Source organism: Melospiza georgiana, chromosome 1 (assembly GCF_028018845.1).
Source record: "Melospiza georgiana isolate bMelGeo1 chromosome 1, bMelGeo1.pri, whole genome shotgun sequence".
Classification (NCBI taxonomy): domain Eukaryota; kingdom Metazoa; phylum Chordata; class Aves; order Passeriformes; family Passerellidae; genus Melospiza; species Melospiza georgiana.
Genome location: NC_080430.1, coordinates 153714567 through 153728580, shown reverse-complemented (window position 1 = coordinate 153728580; position 14014 = coordinate 153714567). Strand labels below are relative to the sequence as shown.

Below are 14014 nucleotides of genomic sequence, written 5' to 3'. Positions count from 1 at the left end.
ACCACAGCATGACCTCACTGATGACACTCATATGATTCCTGGGGTTTTTGTTGTATATTTGGGTTTCTCTGACACACATATTCCAAGCAAATCCTCCCAAATGCCAACTCTCACTTTAAAGCTGACACCAAGGTCAGATGGACACTTCCTCAACAGAAGGACATGACTGCACAATTGTGTGCAGGAAAACATTCCCCACATGATGACCTGCAAGGCTGTGTCAGACAAAACTGATATTATGGCTTCAATTCAGGTACCTCTAGAGAGTAACAAGGTCAACTCACTTTTTCTGAAAAGTGAATGTCTATAGCTACATCCGTTGCTCCTCACACAAGTTCTTCCCGTTATCCCTCACCAGCTATTGATGGACCAGCACAAGACCTTCGGAGAATGAGAGGCATCTGTAAATCACAGGAATTGCTTTCCCATCACTAGGGGAAAAGGCCTGAAATATAGAGGTGTTTAGGAATTTTACAATATGGTCGGGAGACAGAAAATGCGATGGAAGGGGAGCTGTCCCCTGTCACCTCAAGAAGAGCTGCAAAGCCCAAACTAGTCTGACGTGGCTGTGGTGGAAGAGGCCCGTCTTCACCACACAGGCACAAAACCATAGGACACCATTGCCACAATGATGACAACCCATCTCTCCAAAGCTTTGGTCACATCTTCAGCCCTCCCAGAGAAACAAAATTAGCGGCAGCCTTTGGTCTAATACCTTCATTTAAAAGACACTGCCAAGGTCAAGTCCTCAAGAGCAGGATATGACAATGCAGACTTGTGGGGAGCAAAATACTCCCCACCTCAGCACTCACCAGGCCTACAAAATGCCCTGAGGGCATGGGGTAAGGCTGTCCCACCCCTCCAGAACCAGAATAAAAGCCAGCCCAGAGCCCCTCTCCCTCACACACTCCTCCTCAAGCCTTCTCCTCCTGCTCCTGCCCATAACCAGGTAAGCCTCAATCGCCTGACGCTCCTGCTCCTGCACCCCTGGCCCCTCTCTTCCAGCACGGTCAGCACCAGCTGCCCTCATGCTGCCCACAGCTCCACAACAGTTTCCACACTCCTTCGCTGACCCTTGCTCCCCCATGCCCCAGCCCTTCCTCATCCTCCTCTCTTCCAGGCACCCTCCACACCACATCCATGGCCTGCTACAACCGCTGCAGTCCCTGCGGACCCACCCCGCTGGCCAACAGCTGCAACGAGCCCTGTGCCCTGCAATGCCAGGATTCCCGCGTCATCATCAACCCTTCCCCTGTGATGGTCACCCTGCCAGGACCCATCATGACCTCCTTCCCCCAGAGCACCGCCGTCGGATCCACCTCCTCGGCTGCCGTGGGCACTGAGCTCAATGCCCAGGGACAGCCCATCTCTGGCGGATTTGGCTTTGGCCTTGGCTATGGCCTGGGAGGCCTGGGCTGCTATGGCACAAGGGGCTATGCCTCCATCTGCTAAGGGCCCTCAGCACCACCCCTGACACCACCAGCTCTGCCCTCTGCCAACAGCACTTCCTGCAAGTAAAGCACCTCAGCTGATGGTCTTTCTACTTCTATCTCACATCTGATTCCTTCAGCTTCTTCTTTCCCATCATTCTTTCTCTTCAATAAATTTTTCTTGCACCACAATGTGAGTTGCTTTCTGCTATTTTTGTATTCCAAAGGTCTCACATCCTCATCCTGTGCAATGCCAGCACTCAACCATTATGTTTGATGGAAAGGGCCCAACGTACCTTTCTTAGCAAACGCATCCCCACCGGGAACAACCAACACTGACATGGGAAACTGGGGAGAAGGGAGACCTTCCTGAACATGACACAAGGCCATCACCTCATCTACCAAAGGCTTTGACACAGTAATTATCACCTGGGCACTGCTCTGACAATGTCACTCTAAGCTAGCATACACCTGAAAAATTCTCCTCCCAGTAGCAGTCTTGAGTCCTCCTCATGAACACAGGAATAACATCACGCACTTGGGCAGGAACTCCACAGTGCAAATGCTTCTATCCCCCTTGCTTAAGCAGACCCATCACAGGCAGGATTTCTGGGATTATGGCCAGTTCAGTTTTGGACCTCCAAGAAAAGGGACCAGATTGTCTCTTACACTCTGAGACCATCCGCACACACTGAAAAATACCTACTTTGCATGTCAATGGAATTCCATTGATTTTCACCGGTGCACGTGCCCCCTTTCTCTTTTCTGCTCTGCTGCGAACAGCTGGGTTCCCATACACTGGTGACACCTCTCTGCCCTGTCCTGTCTCCTCAGAGTCCCAGCTCTCTCAGCCTCTCATCTAGCAAGGATCCACCAGGCCCTTAATTATCTGGTGACCTTCAACTTGTCTTTGTCCACTACCCCCTTGTGCTTCTTCACCTGTCAAGGCCAGAACTGTCCACACTACCTCACACAGGATCTCACCAGCGCTATAAAAAGAGGAAGTGCCACCTTCCACAATTTCATGGCAGCAATTTCAGAAATCTGTCTTGGACACAGGTGATGCCCCACCTAAGTAATTCCCCACTGCAACTTTCTGGTCTGTCTTCTCCAGCAGCACCACAAGGTCTGGCTCACAAAAACCACATTTCAGACTCTCTGTCCACAGCATTATACAGAGACAATTGCAATTCCTGTCCAGATGTACAACTTCTCATTTCTCTTGCTTGAAATTTGGGAGTTTTTATTAACCCTTAGTCTTGAGGTCCTTCTGAATGGTGGAATAGCCAAGAAGTGCCTCAGACAAGCCAACACCTGCCAGCTCGCTGAAGGGGCAACTCTCCCACTGTCGAGAAGGAATAGAAGAATCCAGCCACTCAAACGTGGCACAGATGCAAAGCCCAGATCAGCCTGAGTGACCTGCGATAGTTTGGGGCCCCTCTTCACAACACACCCACAAATACAAACTCCTGAGTTCCCTTGGATGACTACACTGATGACACTCCAGTTCTCAAAACCTTGGCCATGTCTTCAGTACCCTTTGGAATTCGTCATCAACACCAGACTTTGGTTTCAAATGCTCACATTTTAAAGGAGGAATGGCCGTGATGGAAGGGGCAGCTCCTCATGCACAGCTCAGCTGCAAAGCCCAAACCAGCCTGACATAGCTGCGGTGGAATGGGGCAAATCTTCATAACACACCCACAAACAAAAGCACAGAAGTGCCATAAAATGACCTCAGAGATGACACCCATAGTATTCCTTGGGCATTTCTTGTATATTTTTGTTCCTCTGACACACATCTTCCAAGCAGACCCTCCCAAATAGCCATACAAGTACCCCAAAAGCTAACAACAAGGTCAGATGGAAATGGCCTCAAGAGCAGGACATGACACTGAAGGATTGGGAAAAGGAAAACATTCCCCACTTGAACACTAAGAAGTCCATGCCAGACAAAAACAATGTAACAATTTCTGTACAAGTACCACTAGAGTAGAATAATGTCAACACTTGTCCTTTGAAAAATAAATATCCACCGTTCCTCCAACTGCTCCTCAAGTCTACTTACCTTGTACCACTTTTCCTTTCCAGGTTTGACTCAGAGCCCAGAAATGGGACCCCACAGTGTGAACGTGTGGGGCCCAGTTCAGATGAGCGCTACAGATGAACCAACACAAGACATTGGACAGCAGGGGAAGTGTCACAGGGATTGTTCGCCCATATCCAGCAGGAAAGGCCTGGCATAGAGACAGGTTTAGAATGCCAGCAATGGGGCAGGGAGGGATAGAACGTGATGGAAGGGGACACGCATCATCCCCAGAAGAACGGCAAAGCCCAGATGAGCTTGACGTGGTTGTGAGGGAATGTGCACCCTCTCCACAAGACACCCACAAACCACAGCACACCCGGACCAGGGGATGACTTCACTGTTGACACCCCACTGTCCAAAGCTCTGATCACATCTACAGCCCTCTACAAGAAACATTTCATCAACAGACTTTGGTCTGTAATACCTGTATTTAAAGCTGCCGCCAAGGCCAGATGGACATGGACTCAAAAGTAGAAGAGGACACAGCAGAGTTGTGGGATGGAAAACACTCCCCACCTCAGCACTCACCACTCTGAGACAACCAGGAAATGTGGCCTGCAAAATGCCCCACGGCCATGGGACAAGGCTGTCCCGCCCCTCCAGAACTAGCATAAAAGACAGCCCAGAGCCTCTCTCCCTCACATACTTCTCCACAAGCCTTCTCCTCCTGCTCCTGTCGACAACAAGGTGAGCCTCAAGCCCGCAAACCTCCTGCTCCTGCACACTTCTCTCCTTACTCCCCTGCGCCTCTACCCTGCCTCATCCCTCTCTCTCTTCCAGGCACCCTCCACACCACACCCATGGCCTGCAACAGCCTCTGCCGTCCCTGCGTACCCAGCCCGCTGGCCAACAGCTGCAACGAGCCCTGTGCCCTGCAATGCCAGGATTCCCGCGTCATCATCAACCCTTCCCCTGTGATGGTCACCCTGCCAGGACCCATCATGACCTCCTTCCCCCAGAACACCGCCGTCGGATCCACCTCCTCGGCTGCTCTGGGCACTGAGCTCAATGCCCAGGGACAGCCCATCTCTGGCGGATTTGGCTTTGGCCTTGGCTACGGCCTGGGAGGCCTGGGCTGCTATGGCAGAAGGGGCTATGGCTCCATCTGCTAAGGGCCCTCAGCTCTGGCCTCTGCCAACAGCTCCTGCAAGCAAAGTGCCACACCTGATGGTTTCTCTACTGGTACCTCACACCTGAATCCTTCAGCTTCTTCTTTCTCTGCATTCTTTCAATTCAATAAATTTTTCCTGCATCACAACCTGAGTTGTTTCATCTTCTATCTAAATTCCAATGGTCTCACACCCTCACCCTGTGCAATGTCACCACTCATGCATTATGTGGGATTGAAAGAGAGCAAAGAACATTTCTTAGCAAATATGTCCCCACCAGAATATCCTACACTGACATGGACAACAAGGGAGAGTAGTTGACCTTCCAGAACATGACACAAGGCCATCACCTCATCTACCAAAGGCTTGGACAAAACAATTTTCTCTTGGGCACTGCTCTGACAAAGTCACTCTAAGCCAGTATACACTTGGAAAATTCTCAGAAGCACTCTTGATTCAAGCCTGTGAAAAGAGGAATAACATCTTGTATTAGGGCAGGAACTGCTGAGTGAAAATTATTCATCCCCCTTGCCCAATGAGGCCCAACAGGAGCAGGATTTCCAGGATTCTGGCCAGTTCAGTTTTGGAATTCCAAGAAGAAGGATCTCATTGCCTCTTACATCTGGGACCATCCACACACACTGAAAAATTCTTGCTTCCTTTGCCCATGGAATTCCATCTATTTTCACTTGTGCAAGTGCCCTCTTTCCCTCCATGTGTGCAGTGCTGAGAACAGCTGGGCTCCCACACACTGGTGACACATCCCTGCCCAGCCTTGTCTCCTCAGAGTCCCAGCTCTCACAGCCTCTCCTCTAGCAAAGATCCACCTGGCACTTAAAGTATCTGGTGGCCCTCGACAGGTCTTTGTCCACTACCCACTTGTGCTTCTTCCCTTGTTGAGGCCAGAAGTGTCTATATCACTCCACATCTGATCTGATTCAGTGCTCTAAAGAGGGAAAGGGCTACCCGTCAAGACTTCAGGTTGAAAAATTTCTGAAATCTGTCTTGGACACAAGTGACGCGGATTGAAGTAATTCCCCACTGCGACCTGCGGCTCACTCTGTTCTCTATCAGCACAACACGGTCCTGCCCACAAAAGCCACTTTTCAAACTCTGAGCCCACAACATTATCCAGGGCCCAGTGCAATTCTTGTCCACATGCAGAACTTCACATTTCTCTTGTTTGAACCTTGGGAAGTTCCCTTAAAACCTTAGTCTCAAGGTCCTTCTTACCAGTGGAACGGCCAAGTGGGGCCTCAGTCACACCAACATCTGAAAGTGCACTGAAGGGGAAACTCTCCAACTGCCCACATGGAATGGAAGAGTCCAGGTGGTCACACCTGGCACAGATGCAAAGCCCAGACGAGCCTGACTGATCTAGGATAGTTTGAGGACCCTCTTCCTAACACATCCACAAACCCAAAACTATGAGTTCCATGGGATGACCTCACTGATGACACCCCACCTCTCCAAATCTTGGTCATGTCTTCAGTCCCCTTTGACGCACACATCAACACCTGCCCTTGGTTTCAAATAGTCACACTATAAAGGAGGAATGACCACAATGGAAGGAGCAGCTCCTCATGCACAGCACAGTACAAAGGCCACACCAGCCTGACATGGCTGCAGTGGAATGGGGACCCTCTTCACAGCACACCCAAAAATTAAACAACACGAATGACCTCACTGATGACACCCATATTTTTCTTAGGCTTCTGTTGTACATTTGGGCTTTTCTGACACACATCTTCCAAACAAATCCTCCCAAATACCAACTCTCACTTTAAAGCTGACACCAAGGTCAGATGCACACTTCCTCAAGAGAAGGACATGACACTGCACAATTGTGTGCAGGAAAACATTCCACACATGATGACTTGCAAGGCTGTGTCAGAAAAAACTGATATTATGGCTTCAATTCAGGTACCTCTAGAGAGTAACAAGGTCAACTCACTTTTTCTGAAAAGTGAATGTCAATAGCTACATCAGTTGCCCCTCAAACAAGTTCTTCCCCTTATCCTTCACCAGCTATGGATGGACCAGCACAAGACCTTGGGTTGTATGGGAAGCATGTCTGAATAAGAGGAATTGCTTCCCATCTTTAGTGGGAAAGGACTGAACTATAGGGGTGTTGAGGAATTTTGCAATATGGTTGGGAGACAGAAAATGTGATGAAAGGGAGATGTCACCTGTCACCTCAAGAAGAGCTGCAAAGCCCAAACCAGCCTGATGCGGCTGTGGCAGAATGAGGTCCCTCTTCACCACACACCCACAAAACCACAGGACACCATTGCCACAATGATGACAACCCATCTCTCCAAAGCTTTGGTCACATCTTCAGCCCTCCCAGAGAAACAAAATTAGCGGCAGCCTTTGGTCTAATACCTTCATTTAAAAGACACTGCCAAGGTCAAGTCCTCAAGAGCAGGATATGACACTGCAGAGTTGTGGGGAGCAAAATGCTCCCCACCTCAGCACTCACCAGGCCTACAAAATGCCCTGAGGGCATGGGGCAAGGCTGTCCCACCCCTCCAGAACCAGCATAAAAGCCATCCCAGAGCCTCTCTCCCTCACACACTTCTCCTCAAGCCTTCTCCTCCTGCTCCTGCCTATAACCAGGTGAGCCTCAATCCCCTGACACTCCTGCTCCTGCACCCCTGGCCCCTCTCTTCCCACACACCCAGTCCCAGCCGCCCTCATGCTGCCCACAGCTCCACAACAGCTTCCACACTCCATCGCTGCCCCTTGCTCCCCCATGCCCCAGCCCTTCCTCACCCTCCTCTCTTCCAGGCACCCTCCACACCACACCCATGGCCTGCAACAGCCTCTGCAGTCCCTGCGGACCCACCCCGCTGGCCAACAGCTGCAACGAGCCCTGTGCCCTGCAATGCCAGGATTCCCGCGTCATCATCAACCCTTCCCCTGTGCTGGTCACCCTGCCAGGACCCATCATGACCTCCTTCCCCCAGAGCACCGCCGTTGGATCCACCTCCTCCGCTGCTCTGGGCACTGAGCTCAATGCCCAGGGACAGCCCATCTCTGGCGGATTTGGCTTTGGCCTTGGCTATGGCCTGGGAGGCCTGGGCTGCTATGGCAGAAGGGGCTATGGCTACATCTGCTAAGGGCCCTCAGCACCACCCCTGACACCACCAGCTCTGGCCTCTGCCAACAGCTCCTGCAATCAAAGCACTTCAGCTGATGGTCTCTACTTGCACCTCACTCTGGATCCGTTCAAGCTCTCTCTCCTGTCTTTTAATTATTTTCCCTCAATAAAGTTTTTCTGCATCAAAGTCCCACATGTTTCCTCTTCATTTGCATTTCAAAGCTCTCACACCCTCACCCATGGGCTGGATGGCAAAGGGGCACAACACCTTCCTAAATAAGTAAAACTCCACTTCAAGAACCAAGACTGCTACAGGAAGCAGGGTTGAATGGTGTTTTTCCACACTATGACAAAATCGGATCTCCTGCCATACCAAAGGCTTTGACACAACAATGCTCTCCTGTTCATTGCGCTGGATAAGTCTCTCCATGCCAGCATTCCCTTGACAAGATCTCCTTCCATCAGAACTCTCAAACCACACAATCAATCACAATGTCATCCACCCTCAGAGAAACTCAGGAAGCGCTGCAAGGGTTTCCATCCACTCTGCTCAAGGAAGGCTACTAGGAGAAGGATTTCCAGAACCATGGACACTTCAGGTTTTCATCTCCCTGGACAAATAAACTCCTGCACCTCTTCCACTCTGTGACAATCCTCACACCAAGAAAGGCTTGTCTGCTTGGCCCATGGAATTCCATCTGTTTTCTCTTGTGCCATTAATGACTTTTCCTTCACATGTATGACACTGAGAAGAGATGCAATCCCTCGGCTTCATTCCCTGCCATCCAGGATTTACACACACTGGTAACAACCCCCATCAAGACTTGCCTCCAGGAAGTCCCAGCTCCTGGAAGTTCTCTGTGAAAAATCCTTTCAGCCCTTTAAAGATTCTTTTAGTCCTGAACTGGCCTTGATTCACTAAGTCTGTGGACCTCCTTCCCTGGGGAGCCCAGAACAACTCACATCAACAGAAATAATTTTTGAGGATGTTGATCAGTCTTGGCCTCATGGAAATGACTCTGGAGTTACTTCAATTGAAGTTTGACTTCAGCTTGACTTTGGATCACAAGGCTCTGGGTCATGTTGTTTCAATATTATAGAAATAGAGCAGTCCACATCACTGACCCTTCACACCACCTGTACAGCCTTGCATGGTCTGGGATGATGCAGTAGGAGACAGTGCCAAAGACATTGCTAAGAGGTGAAGGTAAACAGCAGTCATGGCTCCCTCATCACCCACAGCATAATTTTTTCATTCTGTAAGTAACTTAGAGGTCACTAAGACAGGATTTTGCACACCATAGGCAACTCTAACTGCTTCTCATCACCTTATATGAGCTGAACTTGGAAATGCTTTGTAGGTATAAAATTGTCCCATCCTTGTCTGCACAAAAAAGCTCCCTGGAAATCCACATGCAAGGTGGGAGGGAGTAAATGCCCTTGAAGGGGCAGGTCCTAAAGTCTAGCACAGCCACCAAGGCCCAGCACACCCTGACTGGGCTGTAGAGGAATGGGATGCCTCACTTAAATGCAATCACAAACCAAAGCACACCTGCCCCATCGGTTGACCACTTTAATGACATCCCAATTCTCATAGGTATTTGTGGTTTATTCTGTTTTTTTTGACACATGCCTTCCAAGTAAATCCTCCCAAACACCAACTCTCACTTTAAAGCTGCTGCCAAGGTCCCATAAACACAGTCACAAGAGCAGGACATGGACTTGTAGAGTTGCAGGAAGGAAAAAAGGCTCCAGCACAGGACTTGTCAGGCTGGGCCAGGTAAAACTGAAGTTATGGTGCGCATTCAGGCACCTTGAGAGAGTAAGAAGGTCAATACTTCTCTTCTGAAAATTGAATGTATTTAGGTCCTTCAAGTGCTCCACAGACATCGTCTTCTTATCCTTTTCCAGTTTTCCTTTCTAGGTGTCACTCAGAGCCCAGCAATGGGACCACACAGTATGACCTAGCTGGCTCCAGGTGAGATGAACGCTACCAATGAATAAAACACAAGATATTACAGGGCTGGACGATAGTCCCCAAACCACAGGGATTGTTTTCCCATATCCAGCAGGAATGGCCTGGCATATAAACAGGTTTACAATGTTGGCAATGAGGAAAGAAGCGAGAGAATGGGATGGAAGGGGCACCCTTCATCCCCCAAAGAGCTGCAAAGCCCAGATGAGTCTGACGTGGCTGTGGGGGAATGAGAATCCTTTCTACAAGACACTCAAAGAATTCAGCAAACCAGGGCCAGGGGATGACTTAATTAGTGACACTCCACTGTCAAATGCTCTGGTCACGTCCACAGCCCTCCACAAAAAACATCTTCATCAACAGACTTTCTTCACTAATACCTGCATTTAAAGCTGCCGACAAGGTCAGATGAACATGGACTCAAAAGTAGAACATAACACAGGAGAGTTGTGGGGTGGAAAACACTCCTCACCTCAGGACTCACCACTCTGAATCAACCAGGAACTGTGGCCTGCAAAATGCCCCATGGCCATGGGACAAGGCTGTCCCGCCCCTCCAGAACCAGCATAAAAGCCAGCCCAGAGCCTCTCTCCCTCACACACTTCTCCTCAAGACTTCTCCTCCTGCTACTGCCGACAACAAGGTGAGCCTCAAGCCAGCAAGCCCCCTGCTCCTGCACACTTCTCTCCTTGCTCCCCTGCATCTCTACCCTGCTTCATCCCTCTCTCTCTTCCAGGCACCCTCCACACCACACCCATGGCCTGCTACAACCGCTGCAGTCCCTGCGGACCCACCCCGCTGGCCAACAGCTGCAACGAGCCCTGTGCCCTGCAATGCCAGGATTCCCGCGTCATCATCAACCCTTCCCCTGTGCTGGTCACCCTGCCAGGACCCATCATGACCTCCTTCCCCCAGAACACCGCCGTCGGATCCACCTCCTCCGCTGCTCTGGGCACTGAGCTCAATGCCCAGGGACAGCCCATCTCTGGCGGATTTGGTGGCTTTGGCCTTGGCTACGGCCTGGGAGGCCTGGGCTGCTATGGCAGAAGGGGCTATGGCTACATCTGCTAAGGGCCCTCAGCACCACCCCTGACACCTCCAGCCCTGGCTTCTACCAAAAGCTCCTGCAACCAAAGCACCTCGGCTGATGATCTCTCTACTTCTACTTCACTCTGGATCACTTCAAGTTCTTTCCTTTGTCTTTTAATTGTTTTGCAGCAATAAATTTTTCTTTCATCAAAGCCTCACATGTCTTCTTCTCTTTTTGAATTTGAAAGTTCTCAAACCCTCACCCTTTGGGTGGAAGGCAAAGGGGCACAACACCTTCCTAAACAAGTAGAACCCTACCTGTAATAACTAAGACTGCCACAGGAAGCAGGGTTTAATGGTGACCTTCCAGATTATGACAAAATCACATCTCCTGCCATACCAAAGGCTTTGACACAAAAACGCTCTCCCGCTCATTGCTCTGGCAAAGTCTCTACATGCCAGAGAAATCTTGACAATATGTCCTCCCATCAGAAATCTAAAATCACACAAACACTCAAACACACAAACACCAGGCAAACCAAGGAGGTTCTGCAAGGGCTTCCATCCTCTGCTGAACAAAGGCTACGCACAGAAAGATTTCCAGAACCATGGACACTTCAGGTTCTCATCTCCCTGGAAAAATAAACTCCTGCACTCTTCCACTCTGTGACCAACGTCACACTAAGGAAGGCTTGACTGCTCTGCCCATGGAATTCCATCTGTTTTCACTTGTGCCCTTCCTGACTTGTAAGAACCTCACATCCAGCCTGGTTTCCTGAAAGTCTCAGCTCTCTCAGTCCCTTGTGAGAAATCCTCCACCCATTCAATATCTTGATAGCCGTGTACTGGTCTTGATTCAATAAGTCTGTGTGCCTCCTCCCCTGGGGAGCCCATAACTGACTCACAGCATTTTTGAGGATGTTGAACAGTGTTGGCCTCATGGGTCTGACTCTAGAGTTACTTCATTTGAAATTTGACTCCAGCTTGACTTTGGATCACCAGGCTCAAGGTCATCTTGTTAAAATGTTGTATAAATAGAGCAGACCACCTCACTGACCCTTTACACCACCTGTACATCCTTGCATAGACTGGGGTGATGAAGTAGGAGACAGTGCCAAAGACATTGCAAAGAGGTGGAGATAGACACCAGCCATGGCTCCCTCATCACTTGCAGTAAGATTCTTTCTTTCTGTAGATAACACAGAGGCCACTAAGACAATTCAACTCTAACTGCTCTACATCACCCTGTATGTACTGCACTAGGAAATGCTTTGTAGGGATAAAATTGTCCCATCCTTGTCTGCAGGAACAAGGTCCCTGGAAATCCATGGGCAAGATGGGAGGGAGTAAATGACATGGAAGGGGCAGGACCTAACGCCTGACACAGCCACAAAGTCCCAACCAGCATGGCAGGGCTGTAAAGGAATGGGATCTCTCTCACAAATGCAGTCACAAACCAAAGCACACCTGTCCCATTGGTTTACCACATTGATGACATCCAATTTTCATAGGCTTTCGTGGCTTATTTTGGTTTCTCTGACATGCACCTTCCAAGGAAATCATCTTAAATACCAACTCTCACTTTAAAGTTTCTGCCAAGATCAGATGGACATGCTCAAAAGAGCAGGACAGAATTGTAGAGTTGCAGAAAGTAAAGAAGTCACCAGCTTCTGACTCGCCAGCCTGGACTTGGTAGAACTGATGTCATGGTTTTCATTCATGTACCTTGAGAGAGTAAAAAGGTCAACACTATTATTCTGGAAATTCAATGTACCCAGGTCCTCCAACTGCTTGCTATCCCAGCCTCATCTCCTGACAGTCCCAGCTACCTCAGTCTTTCCTCTAACAAAGATTCTCCAGCCCTTCATTATCCAGTGGCCTTCAACTGGTCTTCATCCACTACCCCCTTGTACTTCTGCACCTGTGGAGGCCAGAATTGTCCACGTCTCCGAACAGGATTTGACCAGTGCTATCAAGAGAGGAAGGGGCACCTCTCCTGACTTTGTGGCAACAAATTTTGAAATCTGTCTTGAACACAGGTGACATTGATTGAAGTAATGCGCCACTGTACCCTTCTGGTGTCTTTGTTCTTCACCAGAACCACAGGCTCTTGCTCACAATAGACACTTCCAGTACTGTGAGCCCACAGCATTCTCCAGGGACAAGGGCAATTCCAATCCAGATGGAGAACTTCTCATTTCCATTTCTTGAACTTTGGGAGACTCCATTAACCCTCACGCTCCTGATCTCTCTGGTGGAACAGCCAAATGGGGACTCAGACACTCCACAATCTGTCAGCTCACTGAGGAGGCAACTCAACTCAACAACTGCCCACATGGAAGAGAAGATTACAGGTGCTCACACATGGCACAGATACAAAACCCAGACCAGTCTGACTGGCCTGGGATAATTTGGGGCCCCTCTTCACAACACACACAAAAACCTAAAACCATGAGTTACATTGGATGACCTCACTGATGACGCCCCAACTCTGCAAATCTTGTTCACATCCTCAGTCTCCTTTGACACACACCATCAACAGCAGACTTAGGTCTCAAATACTCTCACTTTAGAGGAGGAATGAACGTGATGGAAGGGGCAGCTCCTCATGCACAGCTCAGTTGCAAAGCCCAAACCAGCCTGACATGACTGCAGTGGAATGGGGCCCCTCTTCACAACACACCCACAAAAAACCCATACGGGTACCACAGCATGACCTCACTGATGACACTCATATGATTCCTTGGGTTTTTGTTCTATATTTTGGTTTCTCTGACACACATATTCCAAGCAAATCCTCCCAAATACCAACTCTCACTTAAAAGCAGACACCAAGTTCAGATGGAAATGGCCTCAAGAGCAAGACATGACACTGAAGGATTGTGAAAGAAAAACATTCCCCAATTCACAACACGTCAAAATCTATGACACAGAAAACCGATGTTAAAATCTCCTTTCAAGTACATCCAGAGTGGAATAAGGTCAACCAATTTTTTTTAAAAAATAAACGTCCACAGTTCCTTCAACTGCTCCTCACGTCTTCTTCTCATGTTTCACACATTTTTCTTTCTATGTTTTTCTCAGCACCTAGCAACGGAACCCCACAGTGTGACCTTGCTGAGACCAGTGGAGACGAGCGCTATGGATGAACCAACACAAGAAGACATTGGACAGCAGGGGAGGCATCAAAGGGATTGTTCTCCCATATCCAGCAGGAGATGACTGACATTTACAAAGGTTTACAATGTTGGCAATGGGACACGGAGGGAGAGAACGAGA

The 14014-nt window shown here is 49.3% G+C and overlaps 3 protein-coding genes and 1 pseudogene across 3 annotated transcripts; all 4 read left to right on the top strand.

Moving 5' to 3' along the window:
* The first annotated feature begins 1140 nt into the window (after positions 1–1140).
* On the top strand, positions 1141–1452 carry LOC131085529 (feather beta keratin-like). The gene has a single exon (XM_058027899.1). The coding sequence runs from the start codon at positions 1141–1143 to the stop codon at positions 1450–1452; it is 312 nt and encodes a 103-aa protein (XP_057883882.1).
* A 2867-nt stretch (positions 1453–4319) lies between these two features.
* LOC131093909 (feather beta keratin-like) lies at positions 4320–4631 on the top strand. The gene has a single exon (XM_058041312.1). The coding sequence runs from the start codon at positions 4320–4322 to the stop codon at positions 4629–4631; it is 312 nt and encodes a 103-aa protein (XP_057897295.1).
* Positions 4632–6658: 2027 nt separating this feature from the next.
* LOC131085482 (feather beta keratin-like) lies at positions 6659–7750 on the top strand. The gene is made up of 3 exons (XM_058027761.1): positions 6659–6687; positions 7164–7247; positions 7393–7750. The coding sequence occupies exons 1-3, from the start codon at positions 6659–6661 to the stop codon at positions 7748–7750; spliced, it is 471 nt and encodes a 156-aa protein (XP_057883744.1).
* A 2474-nt stretch (positions 7751–10224) lies between these two features.
* Positions 10225–10777, top strand: LOC131088389 (feather beta keratin-like; annotated as a pseudogene).
* The last annotated feature ends 3237 nt before the right edge of the window (positions 10778–14014 follow it).